The 27,636-nt window shown below is 45.8% G+C and overlaps 1 protein-coding gene across 4 annotated transcripts in view; it reads left to right on the top strand.

Annotated features, from left to right (window-relative positions):
* The window catches only part of LOC128911843 (multiple epidermal growth factor-like domains protein 6), a 211,047-nt gene that overhangs the window by 163,803 nt on the left and 19,608 nt on the right, over positions 1 to 27,636 (top strand). For all 4 annotated transcript variants that reach the window (XR_008467197.1, XM_054207328.1, XM_054207329.1 and 1 more), the window contains 15 exons: positions 1,593 to 1,721; positions 2,825 to 2,953; positions 3,774 to 3,908; positions 4,915 to 5,049; positions 5,493 to 5,618; positions 6,411 to 6,542; positions 7,478 to 7,606; positions 9,207 to 9,338; positions 12,419 to 12,547; positions 18,470 to 18,598; positions 23,270 to 23,398; positions 25,067 to 25,195; positions 25,702 to 25,827; positions 26,822 to 26,950; positions 27,153 to 27,281. Coding sequence is in view for 3 of the 4 variants with exons in the window: in XM_054207328.1 (XP_054063303.1) it covers positions 1,593 to 1,721; positions 2,825 to 2,953; positions 3,774 to 3,908; positions 4,915 to 5,049; positions 5,493 to 5,618; positions 6,411 to 6,542; positions 7,478 to 7,606; positions 9,207 to 9,338; positions 12,419 to 12,547; positions 18,470 to 18,598; positions 23,270 to 23,398; positions 25,067 to 25,195; positions 25,702 to 25,827; positions 26,822 to 26,950; positions 27,153 to 27,281 (1,947 nt within the window). In the remaining variant the exon portion in view is untranslated. The remainder of the gene's footprint in view (positions 1 to 1,592; positions 1,722 to 2,824; positions 2,954 to 3,773; positions 3,909 to 4,914; positions 5,050 to 5,492; positions 5,619 to 6,410; positions 6,543 to 7,477; positions 7,607 to 9,206; positions 9,339 to 12,418; positions 12,548 to 18,469; positions 18,599 to 23,269; positions 23,399 to 25,066; positions 25,196 to 25,701; positions 25,828 to 26,821; positions 26,951 to 27,152; positions 27,282 to 27,636) is intronic.

Raw genomic sequence — 27,636 nt, 5'->3', positions numbered from 1 at the left:
CCTTCGTAATAGCTTTCCACTCTCCTTATTCTGCCTCCTGGTAGAAGATCTTTCTGGTTCAGAAGAACACATTAAAAACAACTGGAAAGACAGAGTGGCAATTTCTCCATGTCCCATGTGCCGTTCTTCATCTACAGTTCTGCAAAGCTTGTCTTTTGCTGGTCTGAGACTTCCCACAGCAGGTCTCCTGCATGTTTGAGATGGGTCGCTGCATTTCATGGTGTATGGTTGATGGCCCATCATACTTAGAAAGTCTGTGCTGTCACTGATGAGACAAAGAGACGATGAAGAATTTTGACTTAGCATCGGTAGAGAGCAATCCTCAGGTTAATCTCCATCAAGATTGTTTAGGAGGCATCATCACAAGAACAGAAATATAGAAAAAACAACAAGTGATTGAAATCAACAGTCTGCCTGTCGTCATTCTGGGAGACTGATTGTGGGCTTGGTTTGTAAACACTGGGGACAGCTGAGAGAATAGGAATGAAGAGGATTAAAATAGTAATTTATAGTCTACCTAAGACAGTTCAAGCCATCAAGTTAGGATATTCTTACTCCTATGTGTGGTTCTCTACTGGTTCGGGATAGGTTATAAAAATTTCAAGAGAGGATACAAATTCTTTGGTTCACTTCATAAATAATAATAACATTTTTGGTCTATATTTACGGTAGATATGCATGCATGGAATCTGGTGAAATTAATCTCTGGAATTTAAAGAACTTTAATGGGACTGCGTTATTGAGCCAAACCTGCAGTCCGATGAAGTAGGCATTGACAATGATAAATAGAATATATAATCCGTATGAATTACCCATATGTGATTGCTTTCACTCTTTTCTCCAGCTTTCTTAATATACAGCATTGTTCATGGGTTTAGGGTCGGCTAAACAGTTGAGAAAACTGGAACTAAATTTCTGTAATAGTGCACCAAGGAAACCAAATGGAAATTGATGTGAAATGTCAAGTTTCTTAATGTACATTGATAAAATGTCAGTTAAGTCAGATGACTCCAGCAACTGTATTTACTCAGATAGCTCAGGCTGCAAACAGGGCAGCGAGGCTTCATTTCACAGTTTGTTTTGCATTGGAGCGATGAAGGCTTTAGGAAGGAATCCTGTGCTGATGTGGATCCATTTCTGCCATGATCATCTTGGGGAATTGCAGAGACTACGTTAGAAAAACACAACTTTATTTTTATAATAGTATTTGGGAAGGAAAAAAAAAAAAGTTTAAAATATTTATCTCCTAATATTCAAAACTGTGCTCTGATTTTTAAGCTTTGTACTTTATAGGCAATGTTTTTTGAGCCCCATGCATTGTGTGGAGCAGAGCATATGCAGGGGAGAATTTGGATAAATCACAAAATACTTCACATAAGTAAGCTTGGTTAATTCAAGTGTCCTTTTAAAATTATCTAGTAGATATTAGATGGAAGTGTATTAGCTTATATAGAAAGAGTATGACTTTATTTAGAGCCCGCTTGACTAACTCTTTCCTTGCTCAGTTTCGATGATTGGAGTATTATTTCATTTCATTTCTAGCAGAGGGGAAGGATTTCTTGACCCATTCATCTTCCCTGCTTTCTCCACAGCGTGCTCCCCCGGGACGTACGGCAGAGGCTGTGCCAGCGTTTGCAAGTGCCAGAACGGAGGCTCCTGCGACCCCATCACGGGGCAGTGCCGCTGCCCGCCCGGCGTGCACGGCAAGCTCTGTGAAGACGGTACGGTTCCCCTTGCCTTGCCGGGGGTAGTGCGTGCCTCACACCTCACCGCTGCTTTCCCCTTGTTTCGGTCCTGCTCTGGGGTCACAACAGCCTCATGCAGCGCTACAGGTTTGGGGAAGAGTGGCTGGAAGGCTGCCCAGTGGAAAAGGACCTGGGGGTGTTGGTCGACAGCTGGCTGAATACGAGCCAGCAGTGTGCCCAGGTGGCCAAGAAGGCCAACAGCATCCTGGCCTGTATCAGAAACAGTGTGGCCAGCAGGACTAGGGCAGTGATCATCCCCCTGTACTCGGCACTGGTGAGGCCCCACCTTGAGTGCTGTGTCCAGTTTTGGGCCCCTCACTACAAGAAAGACATGGAGGTGCTGGAGCGGGTCCATGGAAGGGCAACGGAGCTGGTGAGGGGTCTGGAGCACAAGTCCTGTGAGGAGCAGCTGAGGGAGCTGGGGGTGTTCAGCCTGGAGAAGAGGAGGCTGAGGGGAGACCTTCTCGCTCTCTACAGCTCCCTGAAAGGAGGGGGTAGCTGGGGGGGGTCAGTCTCTTCTCCCAAGGAACAGGCGATGGGACAAGAGGAAATGGCCTTGAGTTGCACCAGGGGAGGTTTAGATTGGATATTAGGAAAAATTTCTTCACTGAGAGAGTTGTCAAACATCAGAACAGGTTGCCCAGGGAAGTGGTTGAGTCACCGCCCCTAGAGGTATTTTAAAGATGTGTAGATGCAGTGCTGAGGGACATGGCTTAGTGGTGGTTTTGGCAGTGTTAGGTTAACGGTGGGACTCGATGATCTTAAAGGTCTCTTCCAACCTAGACGATTCTATGATTCTATCTAGATGCAACTGCGTGTGGTAAATCTTAGGGGCCCGAATGAGAACAGGCTCCATTGTGCGAGGTGTACTGTAACCCCACGGCTTGCCTTGCAGTGACTTTGGTTTCAATGACAGGCAGGATTAAGGGTGAGAGAAACAAGTGCCTTGTAAGGATGGGCTGCGACAAGTCAGCGTGGTCTCTTAGTTGGTTTAGCACCAACTAAAAGAGAGCTGATTTGGCGTTCGTGTTTTAACACTTAAGAGCTGACGCGTTGTTGTGTTTGTCTCCACTCAAAAGGTTGCCCAAAAGGCCTCTTTGGGAAGAACTGTAACAAACCATGCAACTGCGCCAACAACGGCTATTGCCACAGACTCTACGGAGCCTGCCTGTGTGACCCTGGGCTCTACGGGCGCTTCTGCCATCTTAGTAAGTCCCCGTATTTTTTCAGATCTGTTTTAACCCATGCGGAAAGTAACGGTTAAAAAGGTTCCACGTCACGTGTAAAATGAACGAGGTTTTGGGTTCTGCATTGAGCTGGGAGTAGCGGGAGGACATGACTTTTGATGCGTGCTGGGAAGCCCCGGAAACTTCATTAATCTTTTCCTCTAGCAATTAGTCTTTGCCATAAGGACTGAGATTTACCGATGCACAAAAGGGGAGGACTATAGGTAGGGCTGGGTTGGGACGGGCAGGTTTAATGTTGGTGAGGTTAAAGTCTGGTTGGAGCTAGTTAGTGGCTGCCGATAGGGTTGGAGTGGGAGGTGAGGAGCAGGGCTGGCTGCGGCTGGATGAGGGCAAAGTATTAAATGGGAATAAAATCAATCAAAACAAAAATGTTGCAAAACAGATGGTCAAGTTTCTTTGCACTCACAGGTCCTGTTCGTAAAATCTACGCAAGACTGAAAAATAGCTGTGTGATTTATTTATTTTTTATTTTATTTTTTTTCATGAAAGCTTTTTTTTTTTTTCATTCAGAAACATAACTAAGTTTGTTTTGAAACATTTCTGGTTCTTGCGTTCACCACATATTGCTTGAAATGAAACGACTTACTTCACATAGGAATCATGTAAACTATATTTTACACACCCACGCGTTAATAGGCACCGTCATAGGGATGTGGATGTATTTGCTGAAAGTAAAATGAACGTTTTGCTTTTTGCAGCAGTTGCATTCTGCAGCAGTGTGCAATTTCAAATAACTCATGCATAATTACCGAGCTAATGATTCCTTTTCATCTGGCTGCAGCCTGTCCCAGGTGGGCCTTCGGAGCCGGCTGCTCGGAGGAGTGTCAGTGCGTGAAAGAGCACACGCTGGAATGCAACGCCAGGAACGGGACTTGCACCTGCAAGCCAGGTTATCACGGCAAAAAGTGTCAGAAAGGTATAATAGAAAGCCGGATTCCCTGTGTCTGCTTATTCCTCATTCCATTATTTCTCATCCTTCCTCCCATTTGCTTTGTTTGGCTGCTGCTGCTGATATATTCCTATTCTAGTGATTATTTTGTCTGTGGTTTTTCATAAACTCCGTGAGTGCCTGCTGTCGCAGGGCTGAGAGGGACATCAAGGGGAATACAGCTTAAAGAACGCAGGAGTTCTGGCCTGATCAAATGACAACAGAAACCTAGAAACCAAATTCTAATCCAACCCTAAATAATAAAGATAGTGGGAGTTTTCACTTTCGTTCTTTCCTTTTTCCGCGCAGACAGTCAGTAAGTGACAAAACCTGTGTTTTATGGCAGCAGGATTATTTGTGAACAGTTTCAGCATTGCTGCTTTTCCTTCAGGTTTGCAGGCCTTTGAATTCCATTTATTCTTTGTAGTTTTTGGGGGTGGTTCAAAGAGAATTGTATTCCACATTCATGTTTGCATGTCTCAGTAGCCCTCTCCAGACAGTAATGGAGTAACGCAATAAAGATTCTCCTTTCAGATTCCTCTCTGGGCAGGCAGGAACGTGTCGGGTTTGTGACACTACTTCTTGGGGGAGTTTGGTGGAGAATAATAGCGATGGTATTTAATATCTTCAGCGTTCTTGGGGACATGCTCAGTTCTGGGGGGAGAGCATCCCTCACCCAGCACTGGCTTTGCACCAAGGCAGAGAGCAGCAGAAGGTACGGACAGATAAGAAGAGTAATTCTGTAATGGCTGTAATTGAATATATCCTGAAGTATTCCGCCACTCTCTTTCTGGGTTGTCTTTGAGCAGTAACCTCTTGGAAATATCCATGCAAGTATTTAGTAAGTATTTACACTTTGTTATCAGCACCTCTGAAACGTACATTATAATAGATCTTCTGCAAATTTCTGCCAAATCATTTTCTGACTGTTGTTCAATTTTCTTAACTCTTCCTTTTTTCTTATATATATTCTGTGTCTACTTGCATTTTCCAGAGTGCGCACCTGGCTTTTATGGGGCTGGTTGCAAACTGAGGTGCAACTGTCCTCCTGATGTTTCGTGTAATCCTGAGACGGGAGCCTGCAAGCATCCATGTCCACCTGGGTTTCGTGGAGAAAAATGCCATTTATGTAGGTACTCACGGCATGTTTCCCCGGGAGGTACACTTTTCATGGGAAAGCTCACTCAGGAAACTTAAGTTCAGATATAGAAGTTGCAAATAAAAGGTACATCTGTTGTTGATAAGAGTTGGTAGTTCCCCGCTAAACCAAACTGGTATTTGGAGCTTGGCGACGGCTGTGCCACTCTGTGCAAAGGTCGAGGCACAAGGCTGAGGCCAGTTACTAAAACTGATGTTTGTCCAGGTAACTATAATTCCTTTTAAAGGTCCAGGCACAGATTTTCTAGAGCTCTGTTGCAGTTAATTACAGACCACCGTTTGGTGGGACACCGATGCTGACATAGATCACTTGGTACCAGCAGAGCTCAGTTTAAAATTGCTGGTGGTGGTGCCTCCTAATATCTTCAAAATGCTTCCTTATGCTAACCATGTCTTTGGGTTTCTTTTGACCAGCTTGTCAGCCCGGGAGCTTTGGGGTGAGCTGCAGGCAGAGGTGCAGCTGTGGAGAAGCACCATGCGATCCGAAGACGGGGCAGTGTATTTGCCCAGCCGGGAAGGCTGGTGCTACGTGTGAGCAAGGTGTGTTTGGCGTTGGGCTGGAGTAGTGAGTGTCTTGCTTTGGCAGAAACAATAAGAAATGGAATTATTCTGTTTCCCATCAAAACTGGTGCAACGCAATGTGCTTCATTTGCAGAAAAGGCAACGGATAGGTCTTGGTGCAGAACATACAACATCCACCAACATTGTATGGCCTGTGAAGGAGGGAGCGTGACTCCGTTACCCTGTCGTGTCTCTCTGCTCCAAGTATTAATAGTGATTTATATGCTGGGCTGGGTCTATACGAGTTGGGCAGTGATACCAGGGCATTGCAGCAGGTCTGAGTCCCAGAGCAGAGCTTGGGACCGCACTACTATATGCACACAGTGTGCCTCAGGAGCTGTTGAAGGGCCTTGGCCAAAGACAGCTATTGTGGAACCAGCAAGTGAAGGACCTGGTGGAACAGAGGAAGGAATTTAAAAGGAGAGCATTATTGTAGGTAATTAAGTAAAGGCATGAAGAAAGTCTGAGGAGCACTGAACGACCAATGGCCCACCGGATGCTCCTCTGCCATTTGCAGAACTCTGTCTGTTGCACGCCTGAGGAGCATCAGCCTTATGTGGTCCCAGATTGTGGCTCACCACTTCACGGGGCAGGAACCTGGCCAAGAAGGTGGACCCGAATGTGGACCTGGGCTCCACCTCATGTCCAGTCCCTCTGGGAAGACTTGTCTTCCAGACAAGACATCCTTGTCTTCCCTCAGCCCAGCAAAAATACAGCAGCAGCCTTCCCCTCCTGCATCTGTCTGGCATCTCATGTGCTGTTTTTTTCTAGATTGCCCGGCTGGTCGGTGGGGACCAGACTGCCAGTCCTCCTGTGAGCCCTGCGCCAACGGGGGCCAGTGCAACAGAGAAACTGGAGCCTGCGACTGTCCCCCCGGCTACACCGGGGCATCCTGCTCTGCAAGTAAGTCCTCGCATCTGGCTTCTCCACGAAAAGAAAGTCAGTTTGAAACTTTGCCTTACGGTTTGATTTTTACCTTCTTGCTGTTTTGTGAAATGCCTGTTGCGTTAGACACACTGATCCACGATAAAGTACCCTTCAGCTTCAGGAATTCCCCAGGATGGATTCGACATTATTTAACGGAGGGAGATTACAGATAAATGCAGATGAAAAACTAAACTGCATGCCAAATTGATGTTATCATTAGACCTAATTTATGGCAATATATACTTAGAAGTGCAATGTTTAATAGCCACAACGCTTGCATTGTCATTCTGGTTGCTTGGCAAGAGGTGCCAGTATGACCAAGTGGCCCATATGGCATCACTCCTGGCTTATGTTTGCATCAGTACTCCTTGATGCAGCTAAGTCAGGATTAAATAGTAGTGAGGATGAAGGAACAGTATCAGTGCTGTCTCTGCAGATCCACCAGAGACCGTGGGAATATGCTCAAGCAACTGGTCTGTGCTACCTTGGCGTGGCTCCTTATCCAGCCTCTGGGTATTACAGGCAGCTCGGGTATGGCTGTCGTGCTGGCATAGACAGGCTCTTCGTGCAAGACCTCAGTGGAGGCATATTATTTCTCCTTGTTAGTCACAAAATCGCTTTTGATGAAGATTTGCTCACCGCTCTTTTTTTTTTTTTTTTTTCCTCCACTGATTGATCCCGATGTGCAAGAGAAGTACCCGAAAGTCATTCAAGCTATTCCTGCTTTACGGGACCCGGCCCCAGACACCTAATATACAAATTACTGATGCTTCTTTCACTTTGCCGTTTCGATTTCTGGATTCGGCTAATGCATGTTTTAGGGGACAAGCTGTTGCTGTCTTGTTTGAAAAGATCAGTCTGTGCCCGAGTTATTATCTAGGTGAAATTTCAGTCTGTTCCTCTGTTTGCAGCCTGCCCTGACGGTTACTATGGGCAAAATTGCCTGCTGTTGTGCAGCTGCGGCAGCGGTGCTCCGTGTCACCACGTCACCGGAGAGTGCACATGTCCCCCCGGCTGGACTGGCCACGACTGCAAACACCGTAAGTCAAATGCGTATTCGCTCCACAGGGCACACGGCATCTCCCAGGGACTTAACTCGAATGTAAGAACCGGCTCTGTTTGTTCTTAGCCTATTACAGTTTTTTAATATACTTTTGCTAATCTTATTGCTTCTGAAATTGCGTGTTTATGGGTTTGCACAGCCTGGATGGTTATAATCCTTAATTATCTAGGTTCAAAGTATTGAAATAGATGGCTGATGAAGCGCAAAGTATTGATATAAGCTCTTATTTCAACACTATGGATCCCTTTGCCCAGTACCATCTGTCCTGTCAGCGTTTTGACTGACAGTTTTGTTTTTCATTTTCATTGCAGATTAGTTTTAAGATTAATTCTCAATTTTTCATTGTGTTTAGGGGAGATTTATTCAACAAGTGAGTGGCATGTACAGTCATGTGTCTTAAGGTCACTCCTTAACTTGTGAATATAAATGCTGGGAGAAATTCTGTTCTCTGGAAGAGCAGAGCATCCTTCTGTTGACTTTAGCATCACTCTCCATATTGATGGCCGTCTAAGAGTACAAATTTGCCCTTTTTGGGTAGCACCATATAAATGTTAAGCCATCCTGCTTGATTCTTTCCTTTTCCTGTTTCACATCTTTTCTGCTTGATTCGTTACGATCCCTCTTACAAAAAGCTAACGGAACACAAACTTCTTTCTAAACTTGATCTTAAACACATAAAATCATAAATTAATAGCCAGTGCCGACAGCAGTAAGTTTTGGACCTGACTTCTCAGGCTCAGTTCTGAAGAAAACTCTGCGAAAACATGAATTCTTCCACCAATATGCATATTTTAAAAATCAAACCAGTTGGTAATATGTGGAGCTGTTACATAGCTTTCCATAACTTCCTAGGCTGTCTAAAAAATTAAGAGACCGTGGCAAAGAAAAGCTTTTATTTCTGTCAGGAAAAGATATGAGAGCAGCTGTTTCGCAGAGACATCTCAAAAAGGCATCTCTTCCGCTCTCGCAGACCGGGCATGAAACGGATGCCCAACTCCAAAACCAGGTTTCTTATTGGCACTTTCATTTTATCCTTACAAGAAGGGAAGGAAATTCTGTAGTACATTGTCATATTCATGTCAGTGGTATGAGATTTTCCAAATGAAAGCAGTAAGTTGCTTTAACGAAGACTGTGAGATTTCTCTGGCTGTGTCCATGTTGCATTCCCCAGTATTTTGAGGAAAATGTGGAGGATGCTCACAAATCTGTCTGGTTTTACCCACTAGCTATTCTGGTTATGCAGGTTTTTGCTAAGTGAGTCAATAACTTGGTATTTTATTCCCGTGAAATGATGTGTCTTGTGAGTGTGGATTGATTGAGGTGGATTGACTACGAGTAATTAGTTTTATGTGGATGGTATAATATCTGCCTATGGACCCCTACTTTCAGCTAAAATAAATCGGCAAAAATTGTATTTATTTCCATTCATTTGTGCCCCATGCTGCAGCTGAGAGTCCAGAGCGCCTGAATCTTAAGGGACTATTTTGCATCTTTTCTGTTCTCTCCTTTAGATATAAAATAATCCTTTATCTGAGCTCAAAGTCGATTCTCAATGTAAATACTATTGTACGTTGCAGCCTGCAATGGTGGCCGTTGGGGACTGCGCTGTGAAAACGCGTGTGTCTGCAATAACAGCGACGGTAGCTGCGATCCAGTCACCGGCTCCTGCTTCTGTGAGCCGGGATTCACTGGGAAACACTGCGAATGGAGTAAGTTGCCACTTCGTCAACATGGGGAATTTGTGCAAAACCAGAAATTATTTTCCCCGATATTTCCCCCCCAGGAAGACCTCCAGGCTCTACCGCCTCCGGTCTGCCCCGCGCGTCGCAGGGCTCTCGGGTTTCATCGGGGTTAGATAGTTTCCCTAATTTGGATTCCAGAAAAGTTATTTTCAGACTTGTTTTGGAGTCAACAGCTATTTTTAACGTTAAGACCTCGTGTGAGTGATAGGATTGACGTATATTTGGCTTGTGGCATAGAAGTTTCCGTATCGGTTTTATTTATCCAGTTTTAGGTCCGCAATTTTCCTTCATAAGTCTTTTTTTTAAGGCCAGGCATATAGAAATGCTTCACGTGTACATAACAGAAGCAAAATCAGGAAGATTTAGGGTCCTCTATTTATTAACAACAAAAATGCGCAATAATCTTACCAGAGGCCCGTCATCTCCACTAATCTGTCTCTAACAGAGGTCAATAGCAGATGCCTTAAGAGGATAAAACCAGGCATATAGATAATTCCTGATATGTCTCCCCAGGTTTCATCCATTTGTCATTCAGGAGCTTCTTGAGACAGAAGCAATACCTCTCCATTTAATGCAACTTGATTTTTTTTTTTTTTTCCAATTAATGTGCATATTTCCTTTTTCATTCCATGCAAACATTTGGTATCCGCTTCATCTTGCAGCAATAAGTTGCATAGTTAAGCTGCTAGTATTATTATTAATAATAATAATGTTGTTATTACTGATTTTATTGATGTTGTTAAATAAAATAAATATTTTATCTATTAGATTAACAATCTCACAGTACACATCTCTACATCTCATCTACATAGTAGATGTAGCTAGCAGTCTCTCAGTAGTGTAGGCAGAATTAACTGCTGGTGTCGCACAGAAATGTCAAAACAATTAATCTGGAACGGTGACCTAAGACAAAAACCCAGGAAAAGTTGATTTTACGGCTCTTGTTGCTGTTGGCACAGAGGGAATGGAAGGACAGTTAGTGGGAAGACCAGCTCCCAGAGAAAGAGCTGCCAGCTCCGCTTCCCTTTTGCTCTTGACCTCCCTCAAAACAGCATCTCAGCAGACAAAAAGTAGCCAAATAGCTGGTTGTCGTCTTCTCTGGCAAGGTAATCAGTGAAGCCATGGCCGCCGAGAAAGCAACTGGCAGCCCCTAGTATTCTGTCTATGGGGTTTCTGGTTTATTCAGTCTGTTTTTTACTCCACTTCGATTGCGTGTGTGCATATATCTGTACAAAAAAATGCATATATACACACACACACACACACACACACACACATAACTCTTCCCTAGACAATTTATTCTGCCCTGGAGGTGAGATCTTTGCCCTCCCTGGAGTGCTCCTCTGCTCCCGAGGCATCTCCAGCCTCGTGCTGCAGGTCGGGCTCTTTCCCTCTGGGGCTTTGCAGGCAGCTCCGGTTCTCGGGCGCAGTGGATGTTTCTCGGCACGCATTGCAGCAGCCGGCGCCTGCTCGAGCAGGGGGCAGATTCTCCGTGATGGGGGCTGCGAAATCATTTGTGAAGCGTACTGACCCGTTGCCGTCACCTTGAAAGTCTCAGCTCCGGGCTAAACGCCGTAGGTCTGAAGAAAGCTCAGCTGAGCCCCACACCTATAGGGGTGTCACCTATATTGCACCAGAATACCGGTTTCCTTGCGTAGATCCTCTGGACTCTGAAATTTCAAGTGAAAGGTAAACGCTGAGCGGGATCAAGCTGTTAAGGCACAAGTACACTTCAACTTATTTACTCATTGAACTAGCGTAGGAGGCGTGATGCACGACGATCTGCAGCTTGGGGAATAGGAGGTGATGCAAATGGGATTTTGCACCGCTTCAACCCTGGGACTGAATTTTAACTGTAAGTGCAAAAAATACATTCAAACAACTCCCCGTTTAAACAACGGCCCGTTTTCCGACACAGGTGGTTGAAAGCAAAGAAATACTTAAGGTACCTTGCTATGCTTCTGTCTCCCATCCCAACCTACAGCCTCTATGAGAGACCCAGAGGTTGGCTCCTGGAGCAACCGAATTCACGCTGTCTCCGATGAGTGCCCGCCTGCGGTACCAAATAGACGGCACCGAACCCACCCCTTTATTCCAGACATAGAGTTGTCTTTGAGGATCCTCATTGTTTTCTTTGTGATTCTTTCCAGATTGCCTGACAGTCACTTTTCTGATGTAAATGCTAAAATCATACACTTTTAAAAGAGATCTGGCAATAATCTATGTAAATCACATAGAGGGGAATTCACAAGATGTGAGTAGAGGCCCTGTAATATTGTACTTAGCCAAGTATATCTCTATATTTCAGCCTGTCCAAAATATCTAATGTGAATTAGGCAACTGGCCCTATTCTTAATTGATTTTCCTATAATCCTGGAAGAAATTATGTTCCTTCTCAAGTGTTGTTTTCTTTCTTCCGACAGCGAGTACCATGCAAATCTCTTAAAACTCCTTACGTTAACTGCTGTGGAAATGTAATTGTTAATCTGTCCCCCAGATGTAATGTTTTCGCTTGAATTTTTCAAAGCAGAGCCCGAAAGCGAAGGATGCAGCTTTCAGTTTGGAGCTTTCTAAAGGAAGCCTCTGCATTTCATATCTTCTCCACTTTTCTGGGGAAGGGAGATTTGCAGGAAAACAGAGCATGGGGCCTCGAAAGGAGGCGCAGAAGCTGGGAGCTTCCCCCCTCCTGGCTGATGAATTCCCAGAGGAGATGTGCACGTAAGCAACGCCAGACCGGTGGGCAAAGTGTCATCAAGCCGGACCTGTGAAGTCGCAGGCTTTGCAACTACCAGAGGATATTAGTTTTCTGTGCAGAATTTAGTCTTTCAGCACCCTGGTGTTTTTCTAAAATAGACCTTAATAGAAACAGCCCAACCTACCTGGACCCCAAGGAGAAGACTTGATCACATCAGTTTTAAGGCATTACCATTATGCCTTGATGCTTCTTTTGGAAATAGGATGAATTCCCATGTATCTAAAAATTTCCCGTTGATCCCTGATCTGCTCCGGAGTTAACCCATCATCTGGTTTTGATTCCTCCGCTGCAGGATGCCCCGAGGGGAGCTTTGGCCCGAGCTGCGAGTCCAGCTGTCGGTGCCAGAACGGAGCTGCCTGCGACCACGTCAGCGGCGCCTGCACTTGCGCGGCGGGCTGGACAGGAACCTTTTGTGAAAGAGGTACTGCTTCTCCCTCTGCTCCCTCTCGGGTTTAGGCAGATGGTTAGTTTGTTTATGGGTTTGTTTTTTTTTTATGCAGAGAGTTGGGTTTACAATTTACAGTGCCTCATCTAAGGAAACCGTTTAACTTAACGGGGAGATGATACTGAAATGTGTGCCTCCGTCCCAACTCAGCAAAGCATTTCGCGAGGTGCCTAGCGCTGGGCACGTGTTTTAACGTGGTTAAAATTAGATACATGCTTAAGACTCCTGCTAGTGCACATCTCAGTGGAGACTCTCTTATTTAAGCAGAATCCTACTATTTGAACACTGAGCAGAAAGGTGCTTGTCCTGCCTTACGCTTGCTTGTTCCTAGTGCATCCCTGAAACGTTTTAGAGAAAAACAAGGATCTGCGCATCTTCCCAAATGAGCTCTTTAAGAAAAAAAAAATATTTTTTTTGTCCTTAATTTACCCAACAGATCATCTTCTATTACCTGATCATTTGTTAAAGCGTTGGAAAGGTTGGACTGGATTCCTTAGCTACATTATTGTGAGTCAGTCTGTGGCATCGTCTGAGGTTGCTGTCATGCCGCATCATTGTGCGGATCATAAAAGGAAAAAAAAAAAAAAAGTCTTGAATACAGCAGAAACAGCACGTAGTCAGTCAGGCATTATTAAAGTTATTTAGGTGTAAATGATTGAAGATCCTACGAACGGTGATCATTAAACCAAAGTCGCAATTGTTTTGCTTAGAAAGCAGCTTTGTCAGCCAGGTGATGGAGGTAGCGTGGCTCCGGTGGAGGGAAGCGGCACCCGCGGGCAGCTGCTGCCCTCTGATGGGAAGGGAGGTGCTCCACAGCCCGGCCGGTAACAGCAAAGCACCCAACTGGCTGGAGTGCAGATACTGCTGCTTGTTCCCCTCTCATTCTTACCAGGAATTATTATACAAAATACCCTTCTCAGAGTTCTGCTGCAAAGCGTGCCTCATAGTTTATGGTATCTCCGCTACGTCCCTTTTTAAAATTATTTATTTTAACTCTGTTTTCATAAGTCTATCTTTTTTTTTTTTTTTTTTCAATTGGAAGAGCTGTATCTGTGGTGTAAATCTGTTCATTCCAGCAGGAATCAAAATGGAGACAAAGAGGCTGAATATCCCTCGCCACAGGAGGTGTGAGAAATAGGGGGAAGCCTGGGTGATGTCTATTGGGAAAAAAAAAATAATACAAGTCTCAGTTTTCAGATCAGTCATGTTGGACATTTTTATCCCTTTAAGTTCCTGAAAGAAGACTGTAGTGGGGAGAGTAGGTAGAATTTCGTGCTTACCATTCTTAAGACCCTGTTTGCTCTGAGCTGACCTGTTACTTATTCACGTAGAAAGTTTCAACCAGAAGAGTTTGGCTGGTTCCACAAGATGAAGATGAAGGAAAAAGTGTGGGTGGTTTGCCCTTGGTAGAACCTTCTTGGCACCTTCTCTCCGAGGAACTGTAGCACTTCTGTTTTTAGTGACTCGGAGACTGGCAGGGTTTCCTTCTGATGGGGATGTGCTTTTTGCCGTCCTCTTTGCAATCCTCCCACATCAGCCAAGCTCTGTGCCTTGCAGACAAGAATGTAGAGACTGAGACCCGGCACGGCCCTGGTCATCCCCTGGTGAGGCAGCCAACCTAAGGGAATGTTCAGCCTTGAGAAGAGAAGGCTCCGAGGAGACCTTACAGCAGCCGTTCAGTACGTAAAGGAGACCTACAAGAAAGCTGGAGAGGGACTTTTTACAAGGGCATGTAGTGATAGAACGACGAGTAACGGCTTCAAACTGGAAAAGAGTAGATTTAGATTAGATATCAGGAAGAAATTTTTCACTATGAGGGTGGTGAGCCCCTGGCCCAGGTTGCCCAGGGAAGCTGTGGCCACCCCATCCCTGGAGGGGTTCAAGGCCAGGCTGGACGGGGCTTGGAGCAACCTGGGCTGGTGGGAGGTGTCCCTGCCCAGGGCAGGGGGGTGGAACTAGATGGTCTTTAAGGTCCCTTCCAACCGGAACCATTCTGTGATATTTGCAATATTCAGTGCAAATTGGTGTTTTACCTACATATATCACCTGTCAGTCATACAGATAACAGCCAAAGCCACATCATCATCATCCACCAGCACAGGACAGTTTCCAAGCCAACCAGTAGCAGGAGACACTGTTGCTCCAGGCTGCTGTTTTGTGAGTCCTTGCTGTGAGTTACTCAGGCGTTGACTGAACTTCTGTGCCCTCAGCCACAGGATGCTGCCAAGAGACCTCACACTCTTCAGAGTACTTCTGTCAGTCCATCAGCATCCCAGTTCTGCTTTGCTCGGAGTCAGCTTCAATTGGCTGTTCTTCATCTCCAACTGGTATCATTCGTTTGTACTGCTGCCTCTCAAGTAATTATGTGATCACATAGAATAATAATAACAACAGGTAAGAATAAAGTTATCAAGACCCTTTCTGAAAGAAAATGAGACATTTCTGAAGGTGGAACATGCCTGCTCCGTCTTTCTGTTCTGCTCAGTCCATTGGAAAAATGAACCTTGTGGATCCTGTAACTCTTTCAAAAGAGCTGCAAAAGGAGCAGTTGCGAAGTAGCTAACATTTCCAAATAAAGCTGAAAACAAAATAATCTACAAAGAAATGTTTGCAGACAATCTGAACAACCTAGGAAAGGATTCCTTTGCATTTTCTTGAAAACAGCAAGTTGATACCACCAGAACACTAAAGAAATAATGTACGTTTCTTCACAAGGTCTAGCGTTACCAAAGGAAAATGAATCCTTTTTGGTGGTTTCTTGCGAGTGATGCTACTAGCAATGCCACCAGAAACCTTTCCTGAGTGGAGAATGTTACGTGCCTGGGGAGAAGGTACTCAAGGCACACGTGGAGTTCTGGCTGTTCCTGGACTGAAGCAGCAATTAATGCCTCTGCATTCGTGGACTGTGCAGAGGTGGTAATCGTGGCAAAAGATGGCTTTAAGTCCTTTCTCTGTCCCGTTAAAGCATAGATAACTTGAGTAGCATTTTCTCCAGAAAAGATGCCTACTGTATTCACCCCCAGCTGCAGGGCTTTGGTTTTAATGCACTTACAGCTAAACAGGCAAGTCAAAAAAAAAAAAAAAACCAAAACCCACAAAAAAAACCCAACACCCAAACCCTGAACTCCCCAAAAAATCTTTCTTGTCATAAATAGCTAAATATATCAATGCTTAATTAGCGATAGAACAAGAGGGAATGGCTTCAAGCTGCAGCAGGGTAGGTTTAGGCTGGACATGAGGAAAAAATTCTTCACAGAAAGAGTGGTCAGACACTGGGATAGGCTGCCCAGGGAGGTGGTGGAGTCACCATCCCTGGATGTGTTTGACTCGTTTAGATGTGGTGTTGGGGGACATGGTGTAAGGGAGAACTTTGTAGAGTGGAGATGATGGTTGGACTCGATGATCCCAAGGGTCTTTTCCAACCTAAATGATTCTATGAGTCTATGATTCTTTCTTCAAATAAACGTTAACATCTGACCTGCACGAAGCCTGGGCCATGGGCTCCTGATGCCGGGCAGTCCAACTGCCCAACCAGCAAAGCCAAGAGGACTGGAGATGTGCCTGTCGCCATCCATGCTCACAGCTCTGCCAGGAGCACGCCGAGCCAGCCGGGTCACCCTGCCCTGCGCCGGCCTTGCTCTGCTCCTGATCGGGAAGGCAATTGTTATAATTGATTTAATTGTGTGAAGCGCTGAGCATCTGCTGCTCCCGCTTTGAAGGTTGCAGTTGTCTTTGCTGCACCATCATCTTGTTTAATTTCGTTCCCCGCTGCGCTGGTATGTGCTGTGTGACCCGAGGCATGTGTCCGGTTACGGGATCAGGCCAACAGAAGAATTACCCAGTTCGCTGCTTGATCTGACGGATTATCCCCAAATGCCGCACAATTATCCCATAAACTGGAGGCAGCAGGGCTCTGGGACTTTTCCTACAGTATGTTTATTAATCCATGCATTAATAACAGCAACGTATAGGCCTTGTGAAGCACAGCACTCAAAGTTTGCGTTTGAATTGCTGTCTGAATCAGCTCTACTGCAGGACAGACGGACCAGGTTCTCTCTTGGGATTTCAGCAGTTAATCATTATCATAAGATAGCCCGGCAAGAGTTCTGTTTTAACAAGATAAAAGGGAAAAATAAATACTGCGCATGTCTAGGAATAGCTGACAGCGCTGTGCAGTCCCTGCATTAAACAAAGAAAAACTTTGTCAGCCTTTGAAGTCACCTCGGGTTAAGTAGAAGTCCTTTCTTGTATGCTGTGCCGTACACGCTACTGAAGCGTAATAAATAAGGACATAAAGATTGAAACCACATGCTGATGTCTCTTCCTTACAACTTGATAACAGCTCTCTCCCCGTCTACCAACAGACCAGAGGCTGAGGGATGTGTCGCAGTCTTATATCGCTATGATATAAACTGCTTTTCTGAGACAACGCATGCATGGAAAGTGGCGTAAGCCTGAGATCTTTCATATGCCAAGGAAGAAGCTGCAGTCTGGGCGAAGGGAAGAGCAGCCCTTTGATTTGGAGCAGATGAAACAATCATACGTAGCACAAGCTGAGCGGGAGCTCGGAGAGTAAAGAAGCCAAAGGGACGTGGCGGCGTGGTACCCTGCCGCCTTCGCTCTCTGAAGGTCCAGGCTCAGCTCTGTCTACAGATACTGGATTTTCCCCCTTGTATCCAAAGCAGACCGCAGGGGCGTCTGCCCTTTCAGAGGGCTGAATTTGCATTTGTGGGAGTGATAGCAAGAGAAGACTGAGACAAAGAGCCTGGGCGTGAGGAAGAGACACGGCAAGGAAAGGGACAGGAGAGTCCAGCAGTGGGAGATGCATAGGGGTAATGGTGTTACTGTGACCTGGCAGAGAGCTTTGAAATTCGCGTGGGTCGTTGAGTAGTGTATGATGATAATTGTCACAAGACTCCATTGGGAAGTCAGGCATTCTGATTTCATGGTAGAAGCGTGAGGATCAGGTTTTGACTATGAGTTTATATTGAAGGAGGAGGACAGAGAGCTAAGTTTTATTGAATCGCTGCTCATGTAATGAGCACTGTCACTCAGGGGTTCTGTGGAAAGAATGACGTACAGTTGTGTATCTACAGATTTATTATCATTTCGTATAACCTAATTATACGGGTACTTATATAATCTAAACACATATATATGCAGAGAGGTTAAATTAAGGCTACATAGAAAACATAATTCCTAATTTATTTTTTTTTAACTCTGCATAGCAGCCTTAACGTTCTTGTAATGCAGCATGTTGGGTATGATGCGGCCCCCTGACAGGCACCGGTGGCTTATTTTCACTCTCGTCAGCACTGGTACAGATGTAAATTGAATCCAGGGGCCTGCTCTGTGTGTCCTCGATGCAGGTACTGAGCTCCTTAAGCTCCCCGGAGTTGTTGTGCTACATTTAATTTATCCTGGTTTTCTCTACGTGTTCTCTTTGCCAGGTTTTCATTTCGGTACTGAACTACAACACTGTGGCTTATGTTCACTGTTAAAAAAAGTCTTTACAGAGGCGTCGGGAGAGTAAATGGGAGCAGAAGTTTTGCATTTCAAAAGACAGGGAGATAATGGGGGACGGGCCCCTGGTCTTGCATTATGTTGAATTATTTTCTTTTTCCTCCGGATCATTCTCTCGCCTGTTTTATGGCTTTTCAATATATTCTCACCCGTATTTTTCTATGCAGAAATCTGTTGCTTGTGTAAAACGGGTCGCGTTTTGCTGAGATGCACATCGCAGAGTTGCGCAGGTTTAACCTTTGAAGCAACTTTGGCGCTGTGACAGAACAGCCATGGAAAGATGAGCAGCGCCCTGTGTCATCAGATCTCTCAGCTAGAGTTTATACAAAAAAAGAAAAAGGAACTCTGCTAAAAATGAAATGTTTTGCGTTTCAGCTTGTCCAGATGGATTCTTTGGGCTTGACTGCCACCAGGTGTGCAAGTGCAAGAATGCTGCCGGCTGCGACCACGTCCTGGGAACCTGCCGCTGCCTCCCCGGCTGGCTGGGAGAGACCTGCGAGCAGCGTACGTACAGGCTACGCTCACCACCCCCGCTCCCAAACTCTTCCAGCATTAACATGGGCTCCTTCTGGGAACGCAGGATGACCTGCCAGGGTACAATTTTAGATAGGTCACGTTCCTTTCCAAAGATGCCAAAAAAGGGAACAATTTTTGGTAGCTGTGTAAATAATCAACTCCAATTTTTTTTTTTTAACTGCTGTTGGCGCTTGTCAAACGTTATAAGCATCGGTTTTTAAATAGCAGACCCATCTCCTACCATATGACGAATCTCTGCTTTTATTTTTGTGCAACATTGAGAGATGAAATATTATATCCGTGTTCCTGGTGTATCTCAGCTAATTATCAATTATAAAGTGACAGATTACAAATGCACCAAGTGGAAAAATCAGAGCTGGGACTATTTTGTTGTTTGAGCATGAGAAAATAGTTTTTCAACTAATTTTTAGAAAAGTTATTTGTTTTTAAAAGAAGTCGGCTTCCTAGATTTTCACATGTGTGGATTATCCCACAAACTTTGAGGCTTTTTTGTGTGTTTGTGTGTGTGCATATATAAAATTGGCTCTTCTGAGAAATTGTTCACTAAATGTCACGGGAAATAAAATCATTTTCTGTAGCTACATGGCATTGCACATGGAGATCACTGAGCCCCTTTGCAAAATTTAGCAAATATGTTTTCTTTTAAGATTTTCATGTTTTAGCCTCTCAGCTTCCTCGTTTCCCTTTAGGATGATGTCATGGTCTGTGCTTCCTTTTGAAAATACGACTGCCGTCTGCAGGGCTGTGGTGTAGAGCTGGGGGCCAAAGCAGCTCTGCAAGGAGCCGACTTTCATTGTTAGTGAACACTTTCGTAAGAATTCCTCAATCCAAAGGTTGCAGATTTCTGCAACAGAAAATTAATTTAATTTAGAAAATAGAGAGGAATTATACTTATATTGAAACACTTCTCCAGCTATACGCTGTGGTATAATCAGCCCTGTTTGAGGGCTGCGCTTGCTCTTCATCAGAATTTTTCCTCTTTTGCCCCCGCCACGCAACACAGCCTGTCTTCTGAAGGGGCTTTTCCTGCAAAATCCCCTGCTCTTTTGATTTACGGGAGGGTCAATGCTGGTGAAACTTTCCACTTTTTAGATATTTCTGCAAACATCCCGCCATGGCAGTCCTTTTTGCCTCCTCGCGGCCCCCCAGTAGGAATGCTTGGCTTTCCATCTCCCACCGCTGAGGATGGTGGTGGTGGTGGTAATACTCCCCTGCGGGTGTAGGTTAATGAGCTGACCAAGAAATAAATGCGGAGCCAGAGCCGTATAACTGTACCGCAGAGCAGAAAAGGTGCTGCTGAACAGGAACGATATTTGCTTCTTGATCGCAGCCCACTTGTACTGCCCTTCAGCCGAGCCACGGCGTTAGCAGTGTATCCCCTTGGCCCTTCCCTGCTCCTTAGACTGCATTAGGGATGGGAAGCTTTGTTCCTACATATTTCATTAAATTCAATTAAGAAATGCAGCTCTTTGTCAACGGCCTTCTGAGCCCCTCTCTACTCGCATGAGAAAAAAAACTATTTATTCTCTTGAGCCGCAGCCATTAGAGCTTTATGCCGGGTTGATTTATTCTTCATGCTGGTGAAGACGCCAAAGCCTCCGAGGTCTCCTTCGCCTGTAAGCAAAAGAGCAAGGCCAGTTAATGGTGCGAAGGATTAACCTTCCTTTTCTCTTGGCTAAATGAAGAATCTTCATTTTGATTTTAAGATTGGACCTCGGCCATGCTGCTCCAAAGCTGCTCAGAGTAAGGCAACCATGGGTCGGAGACGCCAGCTCACCACTCCCCATCCTTGTTGGGTGTTTAATATTCCCCTGGCCGGTTCCTGGGACTCGCCAGCCCTAGCAGCTGGAAGGACAGCGCTCGTGTTCAAGTAATCAGATTGCAGGCAATGCGCTGGAAGATATTGAGGAATAATTTTGACATCATGGGATTTGAATTGATCTTAAGCCGTCCACGCAGTGCATTTTATACACTGCTATCTAATTATGGGCGATATGGACAGTAATGCCTTTTGTTGAAGCTGCGTAACACTTTCTATTACAAGACTGTGTTTTTCAATTGCTTGTAAATTAATTATATTAATCTGGGATGAAATCTGCCAAGCAAGCTCTGCCTCAGCTTAATATTGTGTTTGGTGATTTTTTTATTTTGGGTTGGGTTTTTTTGAGTGTCTGCCTAAGATATTTTAGATTTCCAAGAAGGAAGTTTAGGAAAGGTGTATTGCCTGAGTTTAAAATAAACTAAACTGTTTTGTGGAGTGTCGTGATGCCTCAGCAATTTAGACGTGAGGACTTGACATTTGGCATCTCTTTATGCCAGAGATGCAACCTTCCTTTCTCTATACAAACTGGGCCAAATTTTGCAGTTTCCAAAACCAAACAAACAGAAAAAGAAGTCATGTTGTGTACGGACTGTAGAATTGTCTGTAGACTGTACGGAATGTAGAACACAATTCAGCATCTACATTTTGCCCCGATTCTATTAGTACAAAAAAACGTCTCTTTCTGGAGCTGTTGGGGCTCAGCAGGATCTTCACAGAAGCAGTTCCTTGTGATAAAACCAGACCACATCGGTTTGCAAAATAAATGAGTATGGAAAGAGTCTCTGCACGGGGGCGCTGATAACCAGGGGTTTGACGTTTCGTGGTGTGTGAGCACTTGACTTTACAATTTCCCTGTTCTTTTAAAGCTGAAGCTTCATTTTGGGGAGAGTAATCCACAGGAGCTGCATGAAATCAAAGCTTCTGGGCACTCTATTGAGTCTTAGTGCCCATCAGTTATTTCCCTGTGCTCCCCGACACTTTGGATGGCTGTTGCCTTCCAGTCTGAATGTTTTGGTCTCCAGTTTCATGTTGCAAGACTGCAAACAAATAAATCCTCCTCTTGCAGAGGAAAGGCATCGAGAAGAAAATTTTGAAGCAGGAAGAAGTGTAATAATTTAAACCTTTCTATGGCTTCTTCCCTTTGCACTCATCATGAAGAAAGGAGAAAAGTCCCAGGGATATTCGTACATTCAGTTATGGAACTTCATAAAATAGCTTCAGTGTATCACTTGTTATCTTATTCTTCAAACGACTTTGATAATCAGGATTGTTCTACCAAGAAGCTAAAAAAAGTTTGCATCCACCCAATAGAATCATTAAAATTTTCTTCTCCAGAAATTTCTGCTTTCTTACTCGAATTTTCACTGGAAAATTCTTTTGTCTTCTCGGTAAGCGTAACAAGAGCTTTGCACGCATACTCCAAAAACCTCACATGAACCACTAGTAACCAGTCAGGGGACCTGGTTCTGAGCTGGTTTTTCCTTTGGCTTGGTTATGATATAGTTCTGGTCTGTATTGTGGAAATATTTAGTTCTGCTCCCAAAACCGAGCCAGAGCTCTGTAGGATGGGCTGAACTTTTAACTTGGCAACCAGGCCTCATTTGCAGAACAAACTTTTAACTACGATGGGGCTGAGCTCCTGCACTTTCTTGTGGTTTCAATGTGGATGGGGTCCAAGCGATGACAAAAAATGAGCAGTGTTGAAAAGAAGTCCGTGGAGAAATGGTGTCTGTGAGAACCACGTCGGGAAGCTGGAGGTCCGCAAATGGGAAGAAAAGAGCTGAGAATGGGTTGGATGCTGTCATACAAGTTCACCACTGAGGTTGAGGTGGTTTCACTTCTCCCTTCAGTCCCTGGGGATGTGTCCTCCTGCAGCACTGCATCTTGTTCTGCACACTGACGCCCTCAAAGGCATAGAGGTGTTGATGAAAAGTCATCGTTTGGGTCTGATCCCGGGAGATATCATATTCAGTGAGTGGAGGACACTTTCCTGGACCAGGGATCAGAGCCTTTTTTGCCTCTCCAGTGTGTGCCAGCAGGGATGAGAGGCTCTGAAAGCTTCGCACAAGTGAAGAAGCCTCTGCAAGGCAGGCACAGAAACCCTGCAAGGAGGGTCTCCGATTTCATCAACGCGTTTTGTATTCTGTGAGTGATATCTGAAGAAAACAGGGTAGCAGCACTGTCTGTTTTCCACCATTTAAAGCTATCCAAATCTCTGGTGCGACGGAGACTACAGGAATTTTATCGCTGCCATTTTTCACAGGCAGGAGCACTGAAAGCGGAGCTGCAGCAAGTGTACGTTTGCGAGATGGCTGTGTTAAGTTTTCACCTGGGAGCCAGCTGCTTAACTGAATGCATTGAAAATATCACCCCTCTCTGACCAAAGCATGAGACTCTGGGTGAGCGAAGGCATCCAGCTGTGAAAAATGAACGTCGAAAACAATGAAGTTGTCGGTTCTCTTACCAGGATGCAAATAAATACCCGGGCTGTCAAGCTGGCGGTTCTGCTGGACCATTAGTTTAGCACAAAGACGTTCCGGAGGGCAGGGGCTGACAGCTGATCCATCACCCGAGCGATCCTGCCCTTCGATAAAAACCTCTTCGGAACGTGCTATGATACATATTTTTAAGCCGCGTTATATAATGTCAGGCATGGCTAATATATGGACGTAGGCACCCTTATGATGTGAAAAGTGTGTCACTGGAAGCCAGTTTCAAACTGATTTCTCCGGTGTTGGGTTGTGTCTCAGGTTTGCTCTGTACGATGCCTCCTTTGATGCATCCTGATGGGGTTTTACGGACTTTTCTCGTTGCAGCCTGCCAGGGGGACAGCTATGGGCCAGGCTGCAGCCACGCTTGTCACTGTCACAACGGAGCCCTCTGTCACCACATAACCGGGACGTGCCTTTGTAGCCCGGGGTGGAAAGGAGCCACCTGCGAAGAAGGTACAGTTGGAAATTCAACCCCCTGCCAGAGGACTATAGGAGGGAAAATTAAAACTTCTGCTCAGGGGACTTTGTGGGTATTTTAATTACCAGCTCGTTGGCCCGTGTTGTCATTGGTTTTGTATCCGCACAACAACACGGCTCAGTCCATTAAATAAATCTGTGATGCTGCGTTTCAGGGGCCTGCTGTAGGAGCTCAGTGTACATGGGGCAGAGGGGGCTGAAACAGTCATAAACTGGAAGAGAGCTGGTTTTGAAGGCTGTCTGATTAAGGGAGAAAAGGTCCATAAAACTCCCACTTATGACACTGAAACAAAACTGTTTCTTTTCTGTGGCCTGCTTTACTGTCCCATGCGCCTGACTGATCCTCGTCATTACCGTACGCTGTTCCAGACATAGGCTAAATCCAGAACATGTGAAAGGCATTGGGACTTCCAGCCTTGGCAACTAGACCCATAAGTGTGACTCAGACGCAAGCCCAACTCCAAGGAGTCTTAAGAAAAGAGGCTGGCAAAGACAGGCTGCGCTGAGGCTTATGTTTCACCTCCTAATCCCCTGCGCCCAAGCCGCTAGGAGAAGTCTGTCCATCCCCATTGCGGAAGGCTCCTTTTTCTGCGCCTCTCCCGCAAGGTACCTGGCTCTGTAAGCAGTGCCGCGGAGCTGGGGATGCTGCTGCGGATGCTGCTGGGGGAGCTGGGCTTTGGGGTCAGCACCTCCACCCAAGCAGCGGCTGCCCTTCAGCATGCCGAGAGGACGGTTAGGGAAAGTGGATGAAAACCGGCAGGAGTAGAGGAATATATATTAATTAATTAATTGAGTCCCCCTTTAAAACCTGATTTGAAGAGCTCTTTCCATGAAGGAGTAAAAATTTGGGAAGGCACCAAACTGTTCTCGGTGACGTGTACGAGACGACCTAAAATTTTCCGGTTTGCATGAAGGCCTCAAATACAAAACCAAAGCAGAAGCTAAAACAGCTGTTGTCAAATACAAAGACGTTGTCAAACATACCCTTTTTCTTTCATGATACGTTTGGGGGTTTCTTTTCTCTTTGGGAGTCGGGAGGTGGGATAAGCATGTGAGGCTGGGAGAGCCATCCTCTGGTGACTGGGCTTTTGCAGAGTGAGAACTTGCCCCTGTTAGCATCTTTAAAAGGTGTGTATTTTTTGTGCCAAACAAAAAAAATGAGGTTCTGTCCATAGGATCTGGTTGTGATGGCGTTAATAAAATGCTTAATTAAAATTAGGTAAACTGTAAAATGTCATCAGCCAGCTGTGGGTGGCAAGATCAGTTAGAAAAGGAGTTGTGATTTTTAAAGACTGTAGAAAGAAGTGCTGAAAACAGGGAAATCAATAACTCCACTCTTTGGTGTTGAGAAAGCTGGTAGGATACAAGAGATGTTTTTCATGGGGGTGAACAGAAAATCCTAAGGCCATTTGGTGGATCATACTTAATTCACTTTATCGCCTGCTTTGTTCCCAGACCACGTTTTACACTGGTGTGTGTAATTCCTTATCAGTCGTGGCCCCGTTTTCACTCGGTTGTAGCTCCCGCAGCATCTCCATGATCAGCAGGGCGAGAGGGGGTGTAAGCTGGGAAGGGTTGGGCTTAACCTGTGTCCTCCTCCTGTTCTTTTTAATGGAAGGCTTTTGTCCTGCCTCCTCTTTGCAGCCTGTCCTCCTGGATGGTATGGTGCAAACTGTCTACAGCGCTGCATCTGCCACAGCCAGGCGACGTGTGACCGGGTGACGGGCGAGTGCCGGTGTCCCCAGGGTTGGACGGGGATAGCCTGTGAGCTGGGTGAGTCTCATCACGTCCTCCATCCCTCCAGCACCAGTTGCTCCGCAACGAAATTCAGTTCTGGTGAGGTCTGGTTTGAGACAGCCCAGAAAAAAGAGAGAAGAGGGTCAGAGGGCTGGAGAGCACGGGGTCTGGAGAGGTTGAAAAAATTGGGGTTGTTTAGTCGGAGATGAGAGGACCGAGGGGAGATACGGCATTGACATCTGAACGTATCGTGGTGCTAGAAACTTATTGGATAAAGGGGAGGAATAAGCTATTCTCTGTCCCCTGGGGACAGGGAAGATAGGTAGTGAACTCAGTCTGAGGAGAAAAAAATAATAAAAGAAATCCTCCAGAAGGAAAATTACGTATTTCTAGGGAATTTTGCTAAGTGTGCCTTCAAAATCTCCCTCAGCGAAGGTTTTTAGGACCAGCTTAGGTGTCTCGCCGTATTTCAGAGGTGTAAACGTGTTCTCCCTAGAGCCCCTCCAGCCTGGACCCTGTCAGTCTCCTCCATCTCGTTTCAGAGTGTGGGGACGGGAGGTCCGGAGAGGGCTGTGAGCGGAACTGTAGCTGCCACCATGGGGTTTGTGACCAGCACTCGGGGAAATGCATCTGCCGCGCCGGCTGGACTGGGGACCGCTGTGATGTTGGTAAGGGCAGTTCCTTCTGCGGATGCTTTATTTTAACACTCGCTTCTGCACTGAGCCATTTTTTCCTCCCCAGTAGGAAGTCCGTCTCTATTTTCTGTCTTAATTTTCCAGTATTCTGTAGGACAATTAGAAGTAACACCAGCGTGAGCGTTCACCACGTGTCTGGGGAGCCCCAGGGGCAGCTCCCTGCACAACCACAAATAAGTGCCCTTGTCCAAACAAATCCTACTTCTGTTCCCTGCCTGCTAACAAAAATAAGGTATTTCTCTACCTTACGGGTACAAGGAAGAACACACGAAAGGGAGTGAGCTGCAGGGAGAGTTTGCCAGATTGGCCACATGCTGCTTCATCTCTGTGGCTCAGCAAATTGGCCTGTAATGCTTCAGCTTGCACCTACCTTGCACGTGGTCCAGATTGCTTAGAGTTGGCATAGCTGTCCGGCGTGTTTCAATCCATGTAAATCCCTGAAAAAGAAATCTCAGAAGCGGTAGGTATCAGGTGACTTGAAACGTGTCAATTTTCTGGTGTCTCCTGAGGTGCTGAGGGCTCCCAAAGCCTCAGCCACAAGCGTGACGTGTAAAGCCTTCGCAGTGCCCACCATCCTTTTCTTCAGGCCTCGCTTTCTCCCTGATCGCTTTGCAGAGACCCATGAGGTGGGAAGCAGTACGTGGACACGGTGTATTTTCAATGTGCGAACAGACATCCTTTTGTCTGCGCGTGGTTGTGTAAAAGTGAATGGCATCGCCATCTCTATAGGCACCGTCTGGGTTTGCACTCTAGACTGGGGCTAAGTCTTTGCAAGCTTTCACGTGGGGACTCATTAATAGCCAACAGTAAATGCTTTTAATATTTTTAATATTTTTTTTCTCTTTCAATGATATTTTCTGGGCATCCAGTCATCTAAATATCCATTGCCATGTGCGAGAGCAATATTGGCTCATTTGGCAGTGATGGGTGCAGGAAGAACTGTTGCTGTCTCTGCTTCTCCTCGCAGTCTGTCCCCCAGGATTTTTTGGCAAGCAGTGCGAGGAGCAATGTGACTGCGTGCACGGCTCGTCCTGCCACCATCAGAATGGAGCGTGTCGCTGTGAGAAGGGATGGCGAGGGAGGCACTGTGACAAACGTGAGTGTCTGCTGGGCTTTTATGGAGGAACGTTCAGATTGGATCCAAAGCTGATGACGGGATCCTTTCAGTCCCGTGTTGCTCGGTGGGGACGGTCTGGGGGTGCTCATGGGGATTGGTGCAGCAGATCCGTTGGAGGGGGGTAGCTTTGCAGCATCCTGCCTGCCCCGTGCCCTAACGAGGATCGGTTGCACCATTGCAGCTTGTTTGCCCGGCCGCTACGGCGCGGGCTGTGCCCAGCGGTGCCGGTGTCCCGCGGGTACCCCCTGCCATCACCTGACGGGCGTATGCGGCTGTCCTCCGGGATTCACCGGCTACGGCTGTGAGAAAAGTAAGTTTGTTATAAGAATGCAAATACTTTCCTTGTAAATTAATTAAGAAATTAATTTCTTAAATAAAAGAAATTTTCTCTCTCTCCGGGGAGACCTTATAGCCCCTTCCAGTAGGGGGCCTACAGAAAAGGTGGGGAGGGACTCTATCAGGGAGTGTAGTGATAGGATGAGGGATAATGTTTTTAAACTGAAAGAGGGGAGATTTAGATTGGATATCAGGAAGAAATTCTTTGCTGTGAGGGTGGTGAGCCCCTGGCCCAGGTTGCCCAGAGAAGCTGTAGCTGCCCCATCCCTGGAGGGGTTCAAGGCCAGGCTGGACGGGGCTTGGAGCAGCCTGGGCTGGTGGGAGGTGTC

Source organism: Rissa tridactyla, chromosome 6 (genome assembly GCF_028500815.1).
Source record: "Rissa tridactyla isolate bRisTri1 chromosome 6, bRisTri1.patW.cur.20221130, whole genome shotgun sequence".
NCBI classification, from domain to species: Eukaryota; Metazoa; Chordata; class Aves; order Charadriiformes; family Laridae; genus Rissa; species Rissa tridactyla.
Note: the sequence above shows the minus strand (reverse complement) of the source record. Positions and strands in the feature narration are given on the sequence as shown.